Below are 24,244 nucleotides of genomic sequence, written 5' to 3' on the forward strand. Positions count from 1 at the left end.
TTTTAGCCAAGAGAACAAGGTATGAAAGGCAGGGAAGCAAAGAAGGGGACATTTGAGGAGGATTGGGGGTTTGGAGCACTGGAAAGTACAGGGATGAAGAATTTGAGGGGGCAGGGCATGAGCCACTGGACGGGATGGAGCCCGGGCAGGACATCACCGCACAGCGTGTAGGGGGCTTGCCTTCCTCCTGCAGGCAGTCTCAGTGGTTCCTTACAACCTGGAGAACTGGATCAGGTCACGATTGATCTCGGCAACTGACCGGCAGCCTGAAAGAACCAGATGGTTACAAAGCTTGGTTCTCTCATTTAACAGGCACGGGATGATGCATTGGGAAAAAAGATTATGATTTAGGGGCTCATGCAGAAAAGTGTCTAGCCCAGGAATACACACACACACACACAGACACACATATACACAATATACACACATACATTTGTGTGTGTGTGTGTGGGTGTGTGTATTGTGCTGGGGGTTGAACCCAGGGTCTTGTGCATGCAAGGCAGGCACTCTACCAACTGAGCTATATTCCCAGTCCCTGATAAAATATTATGTGCACAGAATGAATCATTTAATTCTGATTGCATTGGAAATTATTTTATGATGCCATACCATGTCATGTTTTAACATTTCAAAATGTCAGGGCAAAAACTCTATTTTAGTATTTTAAAAAATCATCCTTGCGTACTGTAGATATCTTTGAACTTTATCTAAATTTTGATAAGGTGCAGGAGTGTTGAAAGCAATTGCTAAGGAGGGACAGACTCAGGGATAGTGTAGGAGGTGGGCTGAGTTTCCCCTACACCAGCTGCTTTTAATGCAAAATTCTGTCAAAGGAAAAAGATCTTTTTTTAGCAGAAGATCTTAATTAATATGCAAAATGAGGACTATAGTAGAGATTGCATACAGGAATTCAAAAGAGTCTTTTCAGGCAAAAAGTGAAAAAAGAAGGGAGAAAGAGAAGCTAGCATGGTAGTGTGAGACTAGAGAGCTGTGGACTCTGGTAGACAAAAAGAAGTCCCTAGTAATGCGAAGGCTGAAAGAACTTAATAACAATCAGCATGATTTTGAACTTCACATTCTTTCTATATCTATGATGTGTATACACCTTCAACTCCCAAACGTAATATTAGCAAAATCTATTACCAAAATATTAACCAATGAGAGAATCTTTTCCTAAAAATAGAAACAAATAAAAGGGTTGAGTTTCTGGGTTGATTGAAGTGAACACAAACAACAGGCATGGGATCTGTAGACAGCCTGTGAACTGAACACAGAATCAGGAAATTAGAGACAGAGGTGACCCTCTTCAGAAATTACAATGATGTTGAGGAAAGTTCTGGGTTACCACTGGCAGAGAATAGTGCTTGATCTTTGTCTAGGACAGTTCTTCCCTGTTCTCTCTTCTGGACAGCTAGGAAAGAACTCATTCAAGGGAAGGCTCTTGCTTCTGTTCTACAGATCTCCCACTTAAAGCCCCCAAATCAGAAAAAAATAATAATAAAAATAAAAAACTTACCTATAAGTGTCATGGAAGTGTGGAACTCATTTTTTAAAATGTTTAAAACTTCCTCAACACCATCTTCACCCTGTTCCCAAGACAGAAAGGGCAGAGGCCCCAAAAGAGACTTGAAGGAACATTCTGACCATCTGCTGGGTAGGAACTGTGGATATAGTGAGAACTATGGCAGGGATGTTGAAGAATATCTAGGACATTAGAATTATCTGGGGAAGAAATGAAAGCAAGAAGGAAAAGTTAGAGATGAGAGCTCTTGAAAGTTTGTGGCACGCATCAGAGGGCATGTGGAAGAGATGTGATTATCCTCAGGCACCTCAAAAAGTGGTGAGAGTGGAGGATGAACCACAGAAAAGCATGGAAATGAGCAAGAATCTCTGTCTCTTCCCACTGATTCACACTGTGCCACTCTTACCTTATAAGCAAGACCCCAGAGGATTGGTCTCCCAAGAAAAATGCACTTAGCTCCAAGGGCCAGAGCTTTCAACACATCGGTACCAGTTCGGACCCCGCCATCGAGGTATACTTCAATTTTCCCTTTTACAGCAGTCACCACTTCTGACAGAGCATCAATCTGAAAAGGAGACAGACACATGGCTGCAGGGACTTCTCTTTTGACTTTCAGGGAGTGTGTGGGGGGGTAGGTGCCCTCCACTAGTTTGGTCAACTGGTCCCTAACTCCCTCACAGTTTATCTGAGAAATGGAAAGAAGAATGCAACAGCAGTGTTGTGAAAGTCAAGTATAAGCCTTCCAAAGACAGAACAAAAGCAGCTTATCACTTTGGCTGCATTTCTCCCCTGAATTTTCTATCTTCTCTAATCACTTCATTTCCAGCCACTGAGGCTGACAGGCCTTGATTCTACAAGATGCCCAGGGTCACTCCAGGCTCCTGGCACTTCCAAGTCTATGAGGAGGATGGTAGCAGGCCCCTCAGGATTTTAGCAAGAGGATCCTGGGGAGGGAGTTCTGAACTACCTCAGGGTTCTTGTTCCTGCTTCACTGAGGGATGCCAGAAAAGAGGACTTGAAATTGGGCTCTAGTGGGCCTTCTGTTGCAGAGGAACTCATCAGAATTCTACCTGGCTTGAGACTGAGCAGCCTAATAAACTAGTGAGAAAATTTGTGCTTTAATTTACAAACAGAGGGGTTAATTGAATATATTTTGGACTCACATAGAACATCCGGAGAAAATTCATGTCCAAGTATTATTTGGAATATTTCAATGATGTTGTGAAAAAGAAATAAAAGTATTTGTACAGGCAACCCCTCTAGCCATATTGGACAAGGGAATTGACAATAAGTTTGGAAGTCGAAGAGGGAATGAATTTCAGTGAAGGGTACAGTGTGGTTTTTAGAGTTTGTTTTTAATAGGCCAGATCAGGATATTCATTGGAGACTCCCAAGGACAACAGCTGACTTATCCTGCCCCCTAGAAACACAAGGACATTAGATATGGAACCTCATAGAGGTGGGATCTATATTCAAAATATATCAGGTATTATAGGGCTGGCATCAGCCTGGGGAGAGTAAGGGACTTGCCACAGGCAGAAAACTTACGAGGGCACCAAAAAAAATATCAGATAAATGATATTGAAATATCTAATTTAAAAAAAGGGAGGATCTGCAGAAAGAAATTGACCAGGGGCTGGGGATGTGGCTCAAGCGGTAGCGCGCTCGCCTGGCATGCGTGCAGCCCGGGTTCAATCCTCAGCACCACATACAAACAAAGATGTTGTGTCTGCCAAAAAAACTAAAAAATAAATATTAAGAAATCCTCTTTCTCTCTCTCTCTCTCTCTCTCTCTCTCTCTCTTTCTCTCTCTCAAAAAAAAAATTGACCAAATGATGCTATATGTACATACATGATACACCACAGTGAATTTCACCTTCATGTATATCTATGAAGCACTAATTTAAAAATCAATCAATAAATAGAAGGAAGACCAGTAGAGAGAGGAGGGGGAACAAGTAGCAAAAGGAGCAGATAGAAAGAGGAAGTACTAGGGACCAAAATGGAAAAAGTTATATTCTGTGCATGTATTATTATATTAAAATAACCCTCACTATTTTGTATAATTATAATGTACTAGTAAAAACATTTAATAAAACAAAAAAAGGGTAAATTCTGATTTGTGAGGATTTATTTGTGTAAATGTTCCTGGATCCAGGGTAAGGATCAAGGTGAAATAAGTGAGACAGGGTTATGTAGATGTGGGGGCAGATCCTGTCTTTATTTAAAATATGGATATCTTGTTCATTGCAGATTCTTTTGCATTAATTTTTCAATTTTTTAAAATAGTGTATTGAAATATTTATCTTACTAAGTCCTTTAGTACCTGCTTAAAGTTTGGAATCCAGGTGAACATCTCACTAGCCTCACACCTCTCTGGATGCTGTCCCTGGATAAACTTGTATTTGAATGATTTTTAAAAAATGGTTGATCAGCATAGTTTGAGGGAGGAATGCTCCTAAATATCTCTCTGGCTCAGTGTGTTAGCCAGTTCTTGTTCCCTGTTGAGGAAGTACAGTGGGAGATTAGTTGGTCTCTTTCTACACTCATTACTCAGTCCTCCCAAGGGAGTAGGACTAGCTAAATGGATTAATGAGAGACTGACACCTATAATATAATGCTTGTCTTAGTTTTCCATCAGCTACTAGTTTTCCTTCTACCCTGCTTGCTGCTTGTGGGTGGTAGAGTCTTGCTTTCTGCTTCTATCTGGTAAGCACATTGGGGCAATTCAGGAGCCTGCAAGGATTTTGCATTCTCTGTTCTGTTAATGGCTGGATGTGTGAGAAGTAGGCCTGTGGGCGTCCTTGCAGGAGCTGGGTGAGAGCTCAATGTGTGCACTGCAGACCCACTTTCTCTTACGGTTACAGGTCAAGAGTTGGGAGTATCACACAGCCATAAATAAGAATGACTTTATGACATTTGCCAGCAAATTGATGTATCTGGAGAATAGCATGCTAAGTGAAATAAGCCAGACCTCAAAGCCAAAGGTGAAATGTTTTCTGTGATATGTGGAAGCTAACCCACAATAAGTGTGGGGGATGAGGGGAAGAAGAGAAGTTCAATAGATTAGACAATGGGGGATGAAGAGAAGAGAGGGGAGATAGGAAAAGGAAAGAAAGTGAAGTGAATCTGACATAATTTTCCCATGTACATATATGAAAACAGCACAGTGAATCCCACCATCATGTACATCCATAAGAATGGGATCATAACTAGAATAAAATATGTGTCATGCTTGTATAATCATATCAAAATGGATTCTGCTATCATGTAAAACTAAAAAGAACGAATTAAAAAAAAAATAAAAGATTTGGGATGGAAAATAGGAGGCCTGACCAATTCATTCAGTCCAGCTTTTACCAAAAAGCCACAATCAAGTGCACATAGAGTTATGTTCCCCCTGTGGGCTGGCCATCCCTGTGCTTTCTACCAGGGAAAGAAGGGGAAGAGTGATTGACACCTGACCCCTCCAAACATCACAAATCTTGGAACATGCCAAAGGGCTGCTGCAGCATTTCTAGTTCCTGGAATTTATCTTTAAGAAGTAATTGAGAATATGCTAAAGACTTTAACCTTAAGGATGGTCACCAATGCATTAAATATTGAGATTGGAAGCAATGCAGATGATGGACAATAGGATATTAGTTACATAAATTGTCCATTCATATGACACACTATTAAAAATACGAGGAGAATATTTATTGAAACAAAAAGTTGCTCTTAATTCATTGTTAAATAAAAAAGGAAATTACAAAATGTTATGTATTTAAATAGAAAAAGTATTTGCATTAAGAAAATTGATGACAAAAGTACCAAATACCGGGGTTGGGAATGTGGCTCAAGCAGTAACACGCTCGCCTGGCATGCACGGGGCGCTGGGTTCGATCCTCCGCACCACATAAAAATAAAATAAAGATGTTGTGTTCACCGAAAACTATAAAATAAATATTTAAAAAATTCTCTCTCTCTCTCACTCTAAAAAAAAAGGTACCAAATACCTAAAAGAACAAAAATTTTTAAAAAAGAAGTAACAAAAATATTGACATTAATGACAGAGATGAAATTTGGGTGATTTTTATCTTTTCCTTTTTTCTTATGTGTATTTTATAATTTATCTGCATGTTTTGCTCCCCAAAAAATCTTAGGATAAAAAAGCTTCACTTCCCTTTCTTAATACAAGTCAAATAGCAATAAAACAACCTTTTGAAAAAAGATAAGATACACATCTCCATGAAAATAAATCAACAACTAATTCCCATTTAAATATTCTTCTTAATATTTAAATATTCTGCCTCCCTTCTCCTTGTTATCTTCTTATAAACCCCATCTATAATGAACATAAGTTCATGGGTTTGGGAAGAAAATTATAGGCTGTTGTAGATTTTAGTAATGAATTCATTGGGGGTGATTTTTGGTTTTAAGGTGAAAGACAGTTACTTATTAGCTTAAGTGAGCACTGCCCCTTCCTGGGATATATCAGATGGGAAAACATGGGGCTATAAACAATGCAGACATGCAGTCTTCAATCTGAATGCTTCTTTACAGCAGGCGGGAAGTTTCATTCCTTTGAAAAATCTCTCTGATTCTACCTCAATCACGTTATCCATGTGAACCTGGACAAGTTACTTGACATCTTTTAACTCCAGTATCCCCATCTGTAAAATAAGGATATGCCTGTCTTGCAGCACGGTCAAAAGACATAGGGATAACACTTGCAAAGCTTGTAAAAAATAGTCTGGTGCACACTAGAATACTGTAATGATTAACAGTCCTTAAGATCATGGGGGCACTAGGGTAAGGGAGAGGGGAATGGCACCAGATTGCACAGAGGGTTTTGAGGTGGACACACACACACACACACACACACACACACACACACAGCCTCACAATCACACCTCCTTCCCTCCCTCTGAGATCATCCTACTTACTGAAGCAGGGACCTCATCAAGCTGCCTCCCACCATGGTTAGAAACAATGAGGCCACGGACATTGTGCTCCACTGCTAACTCTGCATCCTCTTTTGTCAAAATCCCTTTGAGGATGATGGGGAGTTGAGTTATACTCTGAATCCAAGAGAGGTGATCCCAGCAGAAAGATGTACTGACGGGAGGCGACTGGGTACAAGGCACTGAATTTCTCTGTGGGGAATAAAAAGCCAAGTCTTAGTCCTGAACTCCTGTAAGACGGCTTGGCGTATTCCAAAGAAGTAACGTATTTGGAGAGCTGCGGTTTATAAGCTTGAAAAGAAAAAGAAGGAAATCCAAAATGCTTCTGTTTTTCCTAACAAAATTTGTTTGAAAGAATTTTTACTTCAGTTGCTTATTCATTAACCACTGGTTATATCCTTGCTTAATAATTACGCTAAAATACGAGGACACAAAAAAGATTTAAAAAAAAAGATAAGATAAGGTCCTTTTACAAAGAGTTCAGAGTTTATAATATGAAATGGATAAACAGACATATTTACTGGTCAGTTTGATATTTTTATGGTTGAGATATTCACAGGCTAAGACTTAAGCAATAATTCAAGAATCCTAACTCAGGTTATTTCCCAATATTTACAGTTGACTCACTATGAGCATCAAATACCCATAAATCCTAATGTACCTGATTTTTGGGATAAAGTTTCCAGAGTGCCTGATGGTCAATTTGTGGTGAAGGAGAGCTGCTGAGTATCTTGGCTGGGTATCACAGCTGCCCATTGGCTGAAAAGGCTGTCCTTACCACCTCTATGACAGTCAGTCAAGGGATTCCAACTTTACCATGATATTCCCTCTCTGGAGTACTCCATCCCATTCAAATATAAGATTTTAATGAAGGAAGTGCCCACTTAATTAAGTAGTCACTTCACTCAAAGATTCCAAGCAGATGAGTGTGCAGCACTCTGATGTTCCAGAGTGTGATATTCTAAGTGTGCAGACATATGGACTGGCTGGCCAGTCATCTTGACTGTGAACATCCTCTGCAGAGAACTAGTTTATCTATGTGTACGATCTACAATTATCTTCTCCTAAGTATGCCTTGACGTAGAAAATGTTGGATGACGTTAATTTACTCTCCTAATCCTGCTAAATTCCTTCCCAGGGATTTCTTATTTCTCAACATCCAGTTCTGGCCTGAATACTGCTGGTGTTCAGAAGTGTTCAAGTTAGGAAGCTCCAGAAGTGAGAACATTGGTCTTGTTTTCTGCTTGTTTACAGAGAAGAAATCAGATATTCTTTTTGAACAGCTGCATCCCTAGTGTCTGGCATAGGACAGGCACTCAAAAAAAAAAAAATTATGGAAAGGAAGATGGGAGGGAAGGAGGAAAGAAGGAAGGAATTTTGGCTTCTGTACTGCCTGCATGCTGAATCTGGTATCTTTCCTACCTCTGTAGGTGGCCGAAGATTCTTTAGCTGTAAACTCTTCATCAGGTCGAACTGATTTCTAATGTCCTCTCGCCTTTTGCCAATTATGGGTGCATCCACTGTGATCACCAAAGCTTTGAAACCCAGGGATTCTACTCGTTGGATAAGCTGTTTGTTTAGCTGCCAGTCTGACTGCACATAGAGTTGGAACCATCGGAGGCCTTTGGGAGCAGAAGCAACAATATCTTCAAGGGTACAGCTGGCAAATGTGCTGGTGATGTAACAGATGCGGGCTGCTTGGGCAGCTGCAAAGCAAAGGACATGACTCAGGTCGGAGAGCACAGGAATTCTGGACTGTTGTGAGAGGCCCTCGGGGTCCATGTTGCCCCTGGCCAGCTTGCCCTGGAGGTGAAGATAAAACTTGACTTCATTCTGTTTCCCTGTAGGGCAGGGACTGGAGAACGGCTTGATCAGACGGAGAGGCCTAAAGCTGTTCTTGTCCCTCTCCTGTACCATCTATCTTACAAGTCCTGTGGCCTATCATAAAATGTTTCCAGCTAGAGATATCATTTAATCCCCAGAACCATGTTGGATACATTACAGTCTTCAGATAAGAAAGGAGGCTTCTTATGAATTCCCCTTAATGAAGGAAGAGAATTACAGAGGCCAGAGGAAGGGAAACACAATTCTGGTGGAAAAGCCTAAACTGTGGAGTAGAAACATCAGGATATCACAAATAGAAGAGTACTGGCTCTACTACTGCTTCCTTGCTGTGTGACCTTGAGTCTCATTTACTTTATCCATAAAATAGGGGAAAGAATAATATCTGTGTTTTGTTGGGAGACTAAATAACATGCTAGATACGGAAGCATTCTTTAAATTGCAAAGTGACATACTGCACAGATGCTAGTGATAAGGAGGTTGATGGTGACAACGGTGATGATATTGACGTCACCACTACCGCATAATTGAGTATTTCTCACTTCCTACATTCAGTCCTTCAGGGAGCTTCTCCAACAGGTTAATGTCACTAGTGTCACTAATGTTACAGACGATGGGCAGAAAATTTGGCCTAACCAAAAATTAATACCAATATCTCATGTCAATAGGAGGTACCTCATTCTCAAACCAATATCTTCAACTGTGTAGATTTAATAAACTATTCAAATTCTTATAGGAAATTCATGTTTCAACCCAGCCAGACCTGGCTATGTTACTTTTAGCTCTAGAATACTTGGACTTGTTATCTCTGTATCACGGAGTCAAGGGAAAAGACCCCAAAGAAACTCTGGATAACTAAAAACAAAACAAAAGAGATTTAGCCTACAGTGAAGATTACAGAATCTCCAGAGGATTTTTATTCCCATCTCTTCTCATTTTTATAATTGATATTAATATTATTATTATTATTATTGGTATTGGTGGAAGACATGGAAGTTACTAGGAAGGATAAATACACAGTAAAAAACCAAACAATTTTTTGTTAAAGAAGATGATAAGGTCAGTTGAGGAGAAGGGAAATGGAACATTTACACAAGGGAGACCTACAGGGCCTTGTGTTAGAACCCAATGTCATAGTTTTCTCTTCACCTCATTCAGACATTCATCATTCAGCCCCATACCTGATCCCTAAAGAGCCAGACAGACCTACCCTTGGGGCCATCCTCAGGGTCTACTCATGGAGCATTCCTTTCCCCAAAGATAGTATGGTTCATCAGGCCAGCACCCTTCTTCTGAGTGACAACTTGGTGGGATCTTAGCACACTCCTCTTTATCTGTGGTCCTCCCTTCACCCTGTTTACTATCACGAGTGCTGGGTGTTTTCTCAGCATTAGGTAAAAGGTCATACCAACAGCTTTAAGCATTCCTTTTTCCACCTTCCAGTCAGACTGCTGTCCCTGAGGCCTTTCTATGAGGAGTCCTGAAGCTCCCTGCTGTTGTTCTGAGGAGGCCTCCTGAACACATCTGGCCTTCTGGAAAGGAAGCCTTGAGATGGGGTTAGTTTATACCTCTGGCTGTGCTCACTTCTCCATCGGGCCAGAACATGCCGTGGAAGGCTGTGGGCGAGATGCAAATGGGGGCACTGATCTCTTCCCCTTGGACGGCGGTCCTGGTATCCACCTCTGACACATCTCGCAGGTACCGGGGACGGAGGCGGATTCTGTGGTAGACAAAAGTTCTATGGGTGTGATTATGCTTCAGCATGGTCATGGGGCCCCCTGATTCCTGGTGCAGGTCTATCTAAGCCAGTCTAGGTCCTGTGAATACTTGGTGAGTTCAATTGACCGATCCTGAGTGAGCAGTGTGGGTCCTGCAGGGGCCTCATCTCTGGGCAGCTGATCCCAACATCCAGTTCCCACACAAACCCCACCCTCTCTAAACTGCTAGTGCATGACGCTCCATGCCAGGCCCCGCCTTGCTGTGTGCAGAGTCTGTGCCTTTTAAGGGTGCCTGCCTGACTAGAGTCGTCAGTGGTTGGACAACTTGATTGATCCATCATAACAAGGATTAGAAAGGGAAAAAAGAGATAGAAGTTCCAGGCTCATTTCCTTCTGGGAAAGAAAGAATTCCCTAGAACGTATGAAGGAGCCACCGAGAGAAGACACATACCAGAAAATAATCATGGCTGTGTTGGAGGATGCTAATTCATTTGATTATTTGACTTAAGTACTACTTTAGAAAAAGGTAGGAGAATGATAAATAAATACATCTGTAAAATATAATTTTAAGTTGAGTGAAGACCGAGCCTCCTAAACTAAGCCTCCCAAACTTTTAATTTTTCATGACTTATTATTGTTTCTGTTCAAAAACTTAGAAGGAGTTTCTCAAAATACTCATTGGCAAACTTGAGTAAGTGAGTCTCAGTTACTTCATCAGTGAAATAGGAGTCATAATTCAATTTACTAACACTTTTGTGAAGACAAACTGAGACGGAGCATTCAAAGTGTGCAGTGTTGTTCCAGCTAAGTATGAAAGAACAGAATAGAATGTTCACTTGGTGTTCCATTTTGCAGTTTTCTCCTGACTTTTCTATCACAGAGGTTGGCAAACTCTCTTTAAAGAGTCACATAGTAAATATTCTAGAATTTTAGGGTCAGATGGTCTCCATCAGAATTATTCATCTCTGTTCTTAAAGTAAAAAAGTAGCCACAGACAATTGTACATGACTAAGTATGACTGTATTTCAATAAAAACTTCATTTATGGATACTAGTATTTGAAGTTTATATGTAGTCATGTGCCATATAATGACAATTCAGTCAACAATATACCCTATATATGAGAAAGGTCACATAAGATTATATCCCCTAGTGACACTGGAGCCATCTTTTATTGTATAAATACCCTCTACAATGTTTGCACAATGATGAGATTTTTTAACAATGAAATTCACAGAATGTATCCCATTTCTAAGTGACACATCTGTAAGTTTTACATATCTTCTTCTTTTGGCTTTTTGCCTCAAATGGTTAAAAATGCACAACCATTCCCAGTTTTTTTCCCTATACAAACAAAAATAGGTGGTGAACCAGACTCAGTTTGTAGCTATTGTTGGCTGATCCATGCTCTATCCCCTGTTTTTCAAGTCTACCTATTTTCCCTTAAAACAATCTTCTCTCATCCTGGAGACTTGCTGGGTTTCATATTTTCTCTAAACCCAAGTCCACTCTCCTGTCTTACATTTTCTCCTCCAAGATAGAAGTCTATGAGCTCAGAGCATCTAGGCTTCCTGCCCTATGGCTGGTCTTCCTGGGACACTGTCTTATCTTTTTGGGTTGCAAAATTACTGGAATACAAAGGAAGGATGACTCACTTGTGTTTGTTCTAAGATAAATTCTCTCTCCATCTTCTCTCCAACCCTCTTCCCCCTCTGCCTTTCCTAACACCCCCCCCAAAAAATCACAACAACAAAAATCCATATTACTATATCTTGATTATTCCTTCTTCTTCAGAGGCAGAAGCCAGCACTACCAATATGTAAGCAGCTCCCAACCAATGCACTTTAGTATTTAACAATAAGAAGAATATGAAAGAACAGACTTTTTAAATGCTGCAATGTTCTCGTCCCGTGTGATGCCTTCATCAGCCACTCCTTCAATAAAATCCCAAGATGACTTCGACAGCCGCTCTCGGGCATGTGCTTTAAAGTCTTTCAAACACACCAATGGCATTTCTGGACCTTCAAAAAAACAAATCGAACCAAACCTCATAAGAGCACTTCAGATGTAAAAGAGAGAGTAAAGGGGGACTGTGGTGTGAAATTGCTGGGGTGCAATATTGATCTCCCTTGTTCTTTAATTTAAAGGAATTACTGTCCAGGACATGATCTCTAAGCCAGAAGGCAGGGAGCCACGCAGTAGTCCTCTATGTCCCACACCCATTCCTAAGTCTGAATTAGTTTGTCTTCTAAATGTCCCTCGTGTGCATCCCCTACAAAGTACACACTGCCCTAGATCAAGTTGAGACCCTACCACCTCTTAAGAGATTATTACCAAAAAAACTTTTTATTTTGTTTCTTGCCTCCAGACCCGCTCTCCATCTCATCTCCCTGCAGCTTCCTGAGGTAATCTAAAATGCAAGGCTGTTCATGCCTCTGGTCTTTCAACACATCCGTATCATAGCACTTGGAGTTTTCCAGGTCCTGCTTCTTAACTGCTTCACCAGACTCATTTCTTGTTGGCTTTTCCCCAAGAGGAAAAATAGGGAATGAACTAGTACTAATGGGAGCTCCCAGGAACCTCAGATATTTGAATTACCTGAGGCTGTGGGTGAAATGCGGGGGGGGGGGGGGAGGCAGCTGGGTTTTTTGTTGTTGTTGTTTTTCACTCCTTGACCGGAACATTAAACATATTCCTTTATATCATTAGGACAACAAAACATCATTTCCTATCTCTTTGTTATTTTTTATAATGTTGAGGCCAGAAAAAAATGGTACATGTTGCTTCTATTTATTCGCATCCAGTCTGAACCTATAAACCTGGAGCTTGGTACTTCTGATACAATCGTCCCAGAAACAAGAAAGAGGGTAGAGTTTGAGATCATTAGTTCAATTTTTTAATAGGAGCAAGGACTGTGGGATCAGTCCCTTCTGGCTACTGCAGTGGCTACAGTCAGTCACAGCACATAGAGCTCCTACATGAAAGGATTCCAAAAAGAAAGGCTGAGAAACCCAAAGTTTAAAGCTCCAGGCAACTCCCTTCTGAGCCTAAGACTGCAAGAAAAACTAGAAGGCTTTTAAGTGATTGACTGAAGAAAGGGAAAGGTCCCAGGAACTAGAACTTCAAACAGGAATGGGTTTAGTTCCTTTAATGGGCAAGGGGCCAAAGGCCCAGATGTAACATGGGGTGCTGGATATCTTGGCTGAGGTAGAGAAGGAGCAGAACTGGCCTGAGGGTATCCTGAGCTAAGCCCAAACCCAGTAAAGTCAAAAAGAGAAGTAGCCCAGTAACATTAACCTAAGGGGTTGAACAGAAAGTTAAATGACAGAAAAAAAGAGCCACTGGGATGTGTAGGTTACGGATGGAGGAAAGGGTGAGGAATGTGGACCACAGCTGCAGAGCTTTTCATAGGCAGCTTTGTCACTGGATGGGCAGGAAGCTCTTCTGCTGCTGAATTGAGTCTGACAAAGCGCAGCATCTGTACCTCATTTAACTCATTCCTACCCAACCCTTGAAGGATCAATAAACCTTAGTCCAATGAGTTAATCATTACATTGATCCAACTATATTGCAATTACGCATTTATACTTCTGTGTGCATAAATGAATTAATATAGCAGGCCTGAGAATGCTATTTTTTTTTTTAAGTCCTGCCTGCAGGTGTCCATGGCTGGTGTCCATGAACTTGCATCTTAGCAGGGTCCCTGATAAGAATGGCTCCTTGTATGTGAACTGTTTGTACAAACAGCATTATTTATGCTGAACACCTGCTTTCCCTCTGGGAGTCTAGGGTATGGGTACAGAGTGACCAAATGACCATCTCCCAGCATGAAAGTCTAAGTTTTGAGTCTCTAATGAGCTTTGGTAGACAGCTCTGTACATGTGTTCTCACATCGCAGGACTGGGGGAATTAAGTGCATCCTGCCTAACTCCACTGGGAGTGGACTCTTGGAAGCTTATACCTGGTTTCCTCCAGATTTTGTCCTGTGATCCTTTCCCTTTGCTAAATTTGCTTTCAGTCTTTTCACTATAATAAGTCAGAGCCTCAACTATATGCCGAGCCCTGTGAATCCTCCTAGTAAAACACCAAACCTGGGACCCTGAACACACTCTATCCTTGGACTTTAGGATTGTACATGACATTGAGTAAACATTCATACATGTCCACTACTTGAATGAACATTTCTCTGTATGTCATCTCTCTGCTTTACTGGATGAGAATTCCCCACACCAAGTTTTAACTCCCGATATCCTGTATATTAAAACCTCACAGATGCTCTCCTGAATATTTCTAGCACAGAAACTACACAAAGCTTATGTATAATCCAGGAGAAATGGCTCAGACTCACTCTAAATTACTTGCCTTGAATAGAGTAAATTATGTCATTTGAAAACTGCTTGGAAATAAGGTTGGAACCCTGCTTAGAAATAAAACATTAATCCCAACATCCTTATATATGGCAAACACTATTTTATCTGATTTTACACCATTTATAGTCTTTCTTTAGCCTTTCTTCTATCCAGTAGTTTCTCTCAATTTCCCTATGAAATATTAGAATTAATGGGGTATTAATCTCCCCTGTTTTTCATTTGAAGAGAATGAGGTGTAGGAAATGAATATCTTGTGAAAGATTCGGCAGTGAGTTACTAAAGGAGGTGGGGTTCTGGAATCCTGTCTCTTGGTAGCTTCTAAAGATGATGCTCTCCATTTGCAGTTCAAGAGTGAAAAGCAAACTAGTTGCTCAAATAAATTATGTTATATTGAATTTAAAATCACTTTGTGGATCCAAAAAATATAATTGTGCATTTTTTATTGTTATAACATGTGAGCTTAGTAGAGTACTTAGTAGTCTATCATTCTTATTAAAGAAACAATGTCAGACTTAGAGGTGAAGAGAAAGATAATTTGGCTGTTCGAAGCTTTTCCTTAAATTTGGGAGGGAAGAATTTAGCGCAGTATGTTTTTGTGTATTTCAGTCTGAGCCCGCACAAGATTAGAAAACACCAGAAATTAAAGAGAAGATTGATGTTATCTCCTAGTTTTCTTGTACTCTCATTTTAGTTCATTTCCATTCCAGTGTTTTTTCTTCTGTTTGTTTCTACTCCAACTGTCTAAGAGACAGGAGGAAAATTATGAAAATCTTTATTTTTTTTTTTTTTTTTGCACATTGACCAAATACCAGATCCTATTCTAAGAACATTGGTTCATTTTTCCTCTTTTACCTTCTCAGGCTCTTTATTTTTTAATAGCAAAATAAACAGCTAGGTACAATTAGCAGACCAGTGACAAGAAAGTGAAAAGGCAGAGACCTTCATTGGTACCTGTTGCTAAACAGTCTAATGTTCAAACTCTTTTCCCTGACACTAGACTCAGACTGGAGCTCATGGACATTTTGAGGAAGACCTTGCTTTCTTTAGTGTTGCAATCTGACCTGATACAGTTCAGCTACATAAGAAGTTGATTTCTTTTGAATATTTCAAATAATTCATGTGATTAGGAACTCTGCACTCTCAGAGTTGGTGTCTGTATCAAAAGGAAATCTCAGGGTGAAAATCTCAGGGGAGGTTGTGGAGACAGGGTGGGCAGAGGGTTGGGGGACAAAAATCTGCCCCTGATGACTCACCTTAAGGTGCCTATCTTTGGCACTACCGGATGTGTCCTTCAAGAGCCCTGACAGTTTCCTAAAACTCATGCCAAGTTTCTTTGGAACGGCAGAGATAACATCAAGGCTGCATTCTGGGAATAAGGTTGGAGACACTAAAGGACTCAAGGACTGGCGGAATTTTATCCTACGTGGGATGACCATTCCTCAGCCTCAAGGATAGTGACTTCAAAGAACAGAGAGTCAGCCGAGTTATCAAAGAGATTACAGCCACAGAAGTTTCTGGTAATGGCTTGGATGCTAGCCGAAGGATCAGGGGCCCAGAGCTGCAGGGACCCTGTGAGTCTTGGTGCAGAAGGCAATCATCCCAGGAGTGGAAAAAGCCACTAGAACTGGGGCAGATGAGCACCCAGGGAGATCTCCCAATGTGGGGAGATAAGGGAAGGGGCAGGACTTGGATTCCCAATAATAAACAGCAAGTGAGTCCTCAGAGTAAAAGTGGAACCAGAATGTTCCTGACATGGGGGTGGCCTTAGGGAACCAAGGATGTGTCTGACAGGAAGGGAACAAGGGGCCCAGGGTGGGTCTGACAGGTACCATTCCAGTTAGATGCTGTGAGAATTGACTCCTGGTCTCCTCCAGCCCAGGATCAGCTCTGGCCTCTTTCTGAGCCCTCACACTTTTTGAGTCAAGGACTCAGGACCCCTTCCTTCCACAACATGATGGTCATGTCTTTGTTTTATTCTGTTCTGTATAAGAATAATTCTTCCTCGTCAGCCCACTAGCCCTCCACCTCTCTCATCTGCCTGTTTTCCTTCCCAGTACTGAAACTTCTCTTGAACTGTACGCATGTTCTATCATGAGGATTGTGATGTTTGGGTTCTTGGGACTAAATCAAACAAATTTGACTCTAGGAGCTTTGTGTGTTATGGGTCAAGAGAGTTTGAGAGGTTCTGGGTCAGGGGACATATTTATGGGAGTCTCATTCTGGAGTGCTGTGACCTAAATTAGGCTGTCCTGCCTCCTGGGGCCCTAACGACCACAGATCCTGTCCATCAGCACTGGAAGACAAAATAGCTGCCCTTGATGGAACTGAGACAGACCTCAGAGAGGAGAGACATGCGTGAGCTTCGTGGCAGGATAGATGAATGGATAAAAAAAATGTGGCATCTATACACAATGGAGTATTATGCAGCACTAAGAAATGACAAAATCATAGAATTTGCAGGGAAATGGATGGCATTAGAGCAGATTATGCTAAGCGAAGCTAGCCAAGCCCTAAAAAACGAATGCCAAATGTCTGCTTTGATATAAAGAGAGCAACTAAGAACACAACAGGAAGGAAGAGCATGAGGAAAAGACTACAGTAAACAAAGACGAATGGGGGGAGAGAAACGGAGAGAGAAGGGAAAGCATACGGAAATGGTAGGAGACCTTCAATGATACATAAAATTATAAGAGGTTATGAGGGGCAAGGGGGAGGGAAAAAAAAGGGAGAGAATTGAACAACAGCAGAGGAGGTAGAGAGGGAAGATGGGAGGGGAGGGGAGGGGAGGGGGGATAGTAGAGGATAGGAAAGGTAGCAGAATACAACAGTCACTAATATGGCATTATGTAAAAATGTGAATATGTAACAGATGTGATTCTGCAATCTGTATCTGGGGTGAAAATGGGAGTTCAAAACACAATTTGAGTCAAATGTATGAAAGATGATATATCATGAGCTATGTAATGCTTTAAATAATCAATAAAAAAAAAATTAAAAAAAAAAAAAAGAAATGAGCCCAGGTCTCCTTCCTCCACACTCTGTGCTCTTTCCGAACTGGCTTATTTAGCTTCTCAGCATAGAGCAAAGAATCCTAGAAACTCACTTTATTACACTTGATGCCATCATTCCACCTCCTCCTTCACTCTTGCCGATTCTGCTTAGCCAGTGTCAGCAAAGGAGGCTGCACTTCAAGTGGGACATATTGAATAAACTGGCTTCGTCTCACTGGTGTTTGTGACAGCTGCAAGGAGTCTGCTTTGAGGAGAAGGTGACTGACAATAGTTCTATCAGTGGAGGTGTTGCTTCTCTCTAAAACTCAGTTCCTTCCTATGAAAAGGTATGGGGTTTTTGCATATTTCAGTTTAATCCATATTAAATTCCAAGGCACCAGAGGGAGCTGAGTTCCTTCAGATCCTCTCCTATGCTTCCCATAAACACAAAGGCCTCTGGATAGATGAAGTCATGTGAACATTCTAGCTCAGCATTTACTCCGTAGCTATGAAGTGCAAAAGAGGGAACTAGCTCATTATTTAGACGTATCTGCTAACAAAGAGTAGCTCCGTGCTCACAGCCTGCCTTGGCTTCTTCTCTCCAACCTTATTTTTTTTTCTTTTTTTTTTTTCAAGCTCTTCTGGCTCTGTGGTGTCACCTTATGGCTCCAGTGGGAATTATTGGACAATTCATCTACCTTTGAGGAGAGGACGAGATTCTCAGAACACTTCTTTTCCCTGCTTCCAGACCTGGTCATCAAAAGCCATCTTCCATAAGAATGCCTCTTCCTCCTTCCTCAGGTGCTCCAAACTCTTGGCTGATTTTCTCATTCCTTCTTCCTTCTCCCTAATCTCTTCTACTCCCTTCCCTTGCCCATTTGCAAACCAAAAATAACTCCATTATGGTGGATGAAATCCATGTTACTTAGGCCCTGTGTCAAGAAGCCAAAAATCCAAAAGGTCAATATATGCTAAAATCACATTAGACCTCGCAAAGAACTTCAAAAGCCTTTGAAAATACCCTCAGAGGCATCTGAGAGTCTTTTTCAAAATTTCCACCGAGCTCTTTCTTTCTCTAATTAAGACTGCTGTTCCTCACCATCAATGTTCATGACAAATAACAGAAACCATTTATTACACAATTTTCAGTTCTCAGTGTTGGTTAATAACTAGCAATAGAGTAAGTTTGCTTTATAGTCACTTGCATCGCAAACACGCCAATTTTCTGCTACTTTGTGAACCAAGTGGGTATTTTCAGTCATCTGAGGATACAATCATTATTTTAGTAGCATTCTTCCCATGGCAAAACATGTTCTGAGTTCCAAACAAATGTCTTTCAAGTAGAGTTTTGAAGGCCAGCCATGCTGTACAGTGTGTGTTCTATAGTGGGATAGAGGCAATCAAGGCACACTGAGAGACTGGTACAAGTGTTTACATGGTGTTTTGAAAGGTTGAGGATATTCTTATTCTATCCAGGATAATCAGATAATTTTATTATTCAGATAGCTTTGGAGATAGGCTGAGGGAGCCAGTGCAGAAGAGAAGATAGACTCTTCCATATGCTTTGTGACTTGGCTAATGGCTCAAATCTCAGCTTTGCTAGTTACTCACCATATTTCCGTGAAAAACTAGTTTCTGAAAGAAGAATATTCACATGAGAATCCTTGTAAGGCTGAACCCTATAGTCATGTAAAGTTTCTAGAACTGTTCCTTATCGTAGGTTGTCAATAAATGGCAGGTCTGCTTTCATCATTCCTGTTGGGGGGTGCATTTTCATGGCTCTGAAGTTGAAAGCTGTTCCAAGATTCTAGGAATACTGTGATTTAAACCTTATTACATTCTGTCATTTTTACCCAGTGTCAGATTTGCTTATTAGTTCATCCAACACAATTCATCAAAGCATGCTCTCAGCCAAGATGGCAGAGGCAGGTACTGCCCTCCCTGGGCTCCCAACACTTCCCAGTTGCTGAAAGACAGACAAGGTTATACTTCAGGGTTATATGGGCAGGATGTGGGAATGACATGTGTTAGTTCTCCACCAAGATTTAGGAGTCAGTATGTGACCTTCTATCTTTTTTCCTACTACAACAAACCAAAGGTCACATCCTTCGGAAGGTACAGCTCTAAGATAACAGTAGCTTAGGTCCCAATTGCCACCTGGAAAGGAGTAGCATGGGACATTAGCCGATATTATATGAACAAGAGAAAAATATCTGTGCATTAACCTACTAAGGTTTTGGGGTCTATTCTTAACTACAACATAGCCTAACTTGGCCTAACTAAAATATCTAGGCATTATACTAAACATTAGAGAGCAAAAAAGAGCCCTATGTTTTCTCAGTCTCTGATATAAAGAAGCCAGACTGCAGCCCTCATGCTCTGCTTGTTAATGTGACTTACAGTATAACAAAAGTGTTTTTCTGTGGAGAGTTACTTGGGAATATGGAAATATTTCCCATTACTTCTCAAATGGTACCACCCAGATGATGTTCAACTTTATCTGTATAAGCTCTCAGTTCTCATCTATCTATAGTAGTAGAATATTACTACCTACCCAAGAGAGCTTGTAAGAACTAAATGATCTAGTAAAGACATAATAAGCTGAGTGGTTCAGAGTACAGGCTTTGGGAGCTTTGCCTACTGTTTGGAGGTAGTCAACCATAAAAACCATTTCTCCCTCAGTCCTGTTTTCAGACTGTCCTGTTCCACTCAGTTATCTTTATGCCAACACCACCCTAGCTTTCTGTCAATACCACCCTTGATTATTGATTTTATATAGTTCTGCCCAAATTGATCAATAGATTTTCCTTGACCTAATCACAACCCCAAGAGACTCTTTCACTGCAGGGAATTTGTACCTAATTCCAAGCAAGTGAATATCCCCAAAGAAACACCACCAGTTCAGTTGTTTGAGAAATTCTAACTTTGTTTTTTAGAAGCAGTAGCCTTGACATTGTTTTTTTTTTTTTCTATTTGTGGTCAAGAAATAGTAATCAATATATTACCTGAGGGTAGGGGCTATACGTTTTGGATTTTCAGAATCCTTTCACGTGAACATATTTTTTTTTTAAGAGAGAGAGAGAGAGAGGAGATTTTTTTAATATTTATTTTTTAGTTTTTGGCGGACATAACATCTTTGTTTGTATGTGGTGCTGAGGATTGAACCCGGGCCGCAGGCATGCCAGGCGAGCACGCTACCGCTTGAGCCACATCTCTAGCCCCCAACGTGAACATATTTTGACCCATTTAACAACACATACAAATATCCCACCATGTGTCTCTTAGACTTAACTTCACTAAACCTGACCTTCTCTGTCTTTATAATGTCAAGGCTTCCTCTGCCAGGATCATGAGCGTCCCCATTGCCTGCCTCCATGTGAACCTCTTTGTCACAGCTCTTGCCTTGTGGACTCACAGTCAGCTCCCACCATGACTCACACAAGCAGGGTGCTCCTTGCGGCTCCATCTCCTCCCCCAGCTTCAAGCACACTTGGGGAACCCCACAACAAACCTGATCCTAAGGTCTTCCAGTGCTTGGGAAAGGTGGTGTTCCCCACACAGCCTGGCTCCCTGCTGTATGTGGTAGGAAACAACAGCTCCCTGCCTATATAGCTCAGGAGTAAAATACAAGCTCAAAGTTAAACACTAATCTTTTAATTAAGCTCTCTGGTAATAAGTAACAAAGCCAGAGTGAGGTTGGATGAAATAAACTTGATTGGCTTTGCAGAATTCACCCCCAAAAGAAGCTCTCCCCCCACTCTCTATGTGTGTGTGTGTGTCTCCCCTCATGTAAATCAAACTTTATAAGTAGATAAATGATAGAAAATGTGGGGATTGAGGTGCAGAAACAGTTTCCCAGAATGTCAAGTTTGGTCAAACTTCTGAATCAAAAGAAGTTATTTAGTTATAAGATCTTACAAGACTTACAAAGTAAATTCAAGACTCTTGAATTCATTATAAAATTAAACTGCAAAACAAACCAGTTGCTTATTCACTCCCAAACTATAAGGTGGTCACCTGTTCATCAACGATGGCTAATGGAAAGGAGTGGGTGACTTTAGGGTTAGAATTACGAAAGCACCACTGTTTGGAAAGGAAGGGCTAGTCTGCATATGATGATGGGATGGTGGCAGAGAAGAGAAACTGGGAGCATGAGGACCCGGGATGGGAGTCCCTCAGGGGGCACATGGTGTAGCACCCTTCTTGCCTGAGCAGACAGATTAATGTGGGAGGCAGGGACAACCACTGTTTTCGAGTAGAGACACAATTCAATAATGCAGTGTGAAGGCTGAGCAGAGCAAACACAAAAGAACACAGAGAAAACAGAATGGATTTAGCTGGTCAATTCCTCAACTGATTGATGTCAGGCTTCACTAAACATTGCTAACTGGTTTCTAATTGGTCCAGTCCTTCCTTTATTCTCCTATCCCAGCTCTTGCCACCTGTCCCTCGTACTGCAAGAGCAGCTAACCTTTATTAAGTGCTACGATGCCCTAGACACATTGTGGGCATTCTTTTACTTGATCTTGTATTTTACTTGAATCTCACAGCAGGTTCAGTACCTTTCAGCAGTAAAGAGCAGATTTCATTGAACCTGGACTGACCACACAGTGGCACATGGAAACTGTGGGCTGATCTGATGACCAATGCAGAGGGATCCGTCTTTTAGAATCTGTAGTTAGAGTAAAAAAGAAAAACCTTCCCTCTGATTTTTCACACTTTCTCCACTCAAGGCTCCTTTGCATTTTTTTTTTTTTTTTGAACATTAAGTGCTACCTGTCCTCTGACCACTTGATGGCGGTATTGCCTCAAAAATACTTCCAAAGCTGCCATCTGAATCTGGAGATCCTTTTGGCAAGGCAGGTTTCCTCTTTAGGTTCTGTGCCCATGGTCAGCTCCCACATCACCCAGCCTGCCTACAGCCCCTGGATCTACACTTTCCACAGCACTTTCCAATCCTCAACCACATTACTCTCTTCCAGCTCCCTTCTAGAAGGCAGTTCATAGGAGCTTGCCTGAGCTCCCCTCTGTGGCCACCTACTAACCTCCACGTGTTATTTAGTTTCTCTGTACCTCATTTCCTCACATCTCTCCTACTGTAATAAGAAATAAATAAGTTAATACATTCAAAGTGCCTGTAGTAGAGCAGTACGAGCTCTCATAGGAGATTCACCTGTGCATTCAGGGAAAAAGTTGCAACCCTTTTAAATGGGCTTAGTACCAGCAGATGCTAACAAATAAAAGTAATGTTGGTAGCCTCTACAAAGGTAATCAGTAATAAATCAGTAATAAAAATGGATAAATCAGTAATAGATTAAAAGACAACTCTGTCCTAAAAGGGAGGCTGGTTGGGTACACCTGGCCACGGAAAGCCTCTGAGAAGGTTTGGCAGATTAAGAGAAATCTCCGCATTGGTTGCTGGCAATTGAAAGTTCGGGAGATCAGAAGATATCTCCTCCTGCAGATGTACATCAGGGTAAAGTATATAATTATCATGTATATAATTATCATCATCATCATTCCAGAACCAAGTTGTTTAATTTTATGCTCTAAAATATTGTAACAGTAGACTAAATTAAAAAATTAGATCTGGGTAGGTAAAGAATTGTGGGATTTGCAGTTTGACTAATTTTTCTTTCCAGACTTTAGATAGCTAATATGGGCAACAAGGTATCCCCACCAAGCAGAGCCAGTCTCCATCACTGGCAGATATTTCACAATGCACCAATGACTAAGAAAACTGCCCTCAGAATTCCTAGGAACACCCTTGGTGGGAGTTCCTGTGGCAGCTTTTGGGGGAACTATTTTCTCCTGTTTTTTTTTTTTTTTTTTTTTTTAAGCATTATTGAGCTCAGGGTAGCAACTTACGGCCTTTTCCTGGCGAATTCACTTTGGGATCTGTATGTACACCTAATTAAATATTTTGTTTGATCAACATTCCTAATTTAGAACATTTCTAGTGAACATCTTCAGACAATTCTTAAACTGAAATTATGGGATTCACATGTTAAGGCTTTTGGCTCCTGATCTATCCAACCTGTGACATGAACAACGTGGTTTGCAGACTTCCTAAGGCAACGCATGATCAGGTGACCTTAACTTGTTACCATTTTGTCAGGAATATGATTTGGATTCAATTTTTGATTCAATAATTGTCTTTTTATAAACTGATAGATTTGTATTACTGAATCACCTTGTCTCATGAATAAAATTATGCAATGTCCATTGCTTTCTATGTTTCAAATGTAGCAACAGTTAGCAAATTTTTTTTTCTTTGACGAGGAAATAGCTCAAAATAATTATGACTGTGTGATTGGTTTCATGGATAATCTAGGGATAACTGTTTAAAAAATAAATGTAATGCCAGGTGGTGGCACATGCCTATCATCCCAGAGGCTCAGGAGTATGAGGCAGGAAGATTGTGAGTTCAAAGCCAGTCTCAGCAAAAGCAAGGGGCTAAGCAACTCAGTGAGACCATGTCTCTAAAATACAAAATAGGACTGGGGATGTGGCTCAGTGGTTGAGTACCCCTGAGTTCAATCCCCAGTACTCTAAGTAAATAAATAAATAAGTAGATGTAAATGGACTAAATGTTTATAAGTGTACTCTTTGTGTAAATAAAGTTTGGAAGTTATGTGATAGAGTTAAAACATCTGGATTATTTCTAATTAAATTGAAATACTGAAATATCAATTGCTAAATATAAATTCAAGTATGCTTGACTTCTTAAATTCTATCAAAAGCAACATATTTGGGATCTATTAATAAATGTGTTTGCAAAAATTGTAGGCATGTGGATAAACAGTTTTAAATGGCTTTTTTTATGGGTCTTAATTAACAAGCAAGGTTCCTAAGAG

At 40.8% G+C, this 24,244-nt stretch overlaps 1 protein-coding gene across 2 annotated transcripts; it reads right to left on the minus strand.

Moving 5' to 3' along the window:
- Window positions 1-210: 210 nt before the first annotated feature.
- Window positions 211-12,046, minus strand: HAO2 (hydroxyacid oxidase 2; the record flags this gene model as incomplete). Of its 2 annotated transcripts, XM_081308234.1 has the most annotated exons (7): window positions 11,910-12,046; window positions 9,879-10,030; window positions 7,891-8,174; window positions 6,451-6,660; window positions 1,929-2,087; window positions 1,517-1,586; window positions 211-266 (listed from the first exon to the last, which is right to left on the minus strand). In XM_081308234.1, exons 1-7 carry the CDS (start codon window positions 12,038-12,040, stop codon window positions 211-213), a joined length of 1,062 nt encoding a protein of 353 aa, XP_081164360.1. In that variant the 5' UTR covers window positions 12,041-12,046. The 2 variants fall into 2 exon arrangements, with proteins under 2 accessions (XP_081164360.1, XP_081164361.1); XM_081308235.1 differs by lacking the exon at window positions 6,451-6,660.
- Between the last annotated feature and the right edge of the window lie 12,198 nt (window positions 12,047-24,244).

Source organism: Spermophilus citellus, assembly GCF_964194105.1.
Source record: "Spermophilus citellus genome assembly, chromosome: 9".
Classification (NCBI taxonomy): Eukaryota; Metazoa; Chordata; class Mammalia; order Rodentia; family Sciuridae; genus Spermophilus; species Spermophilus citellus.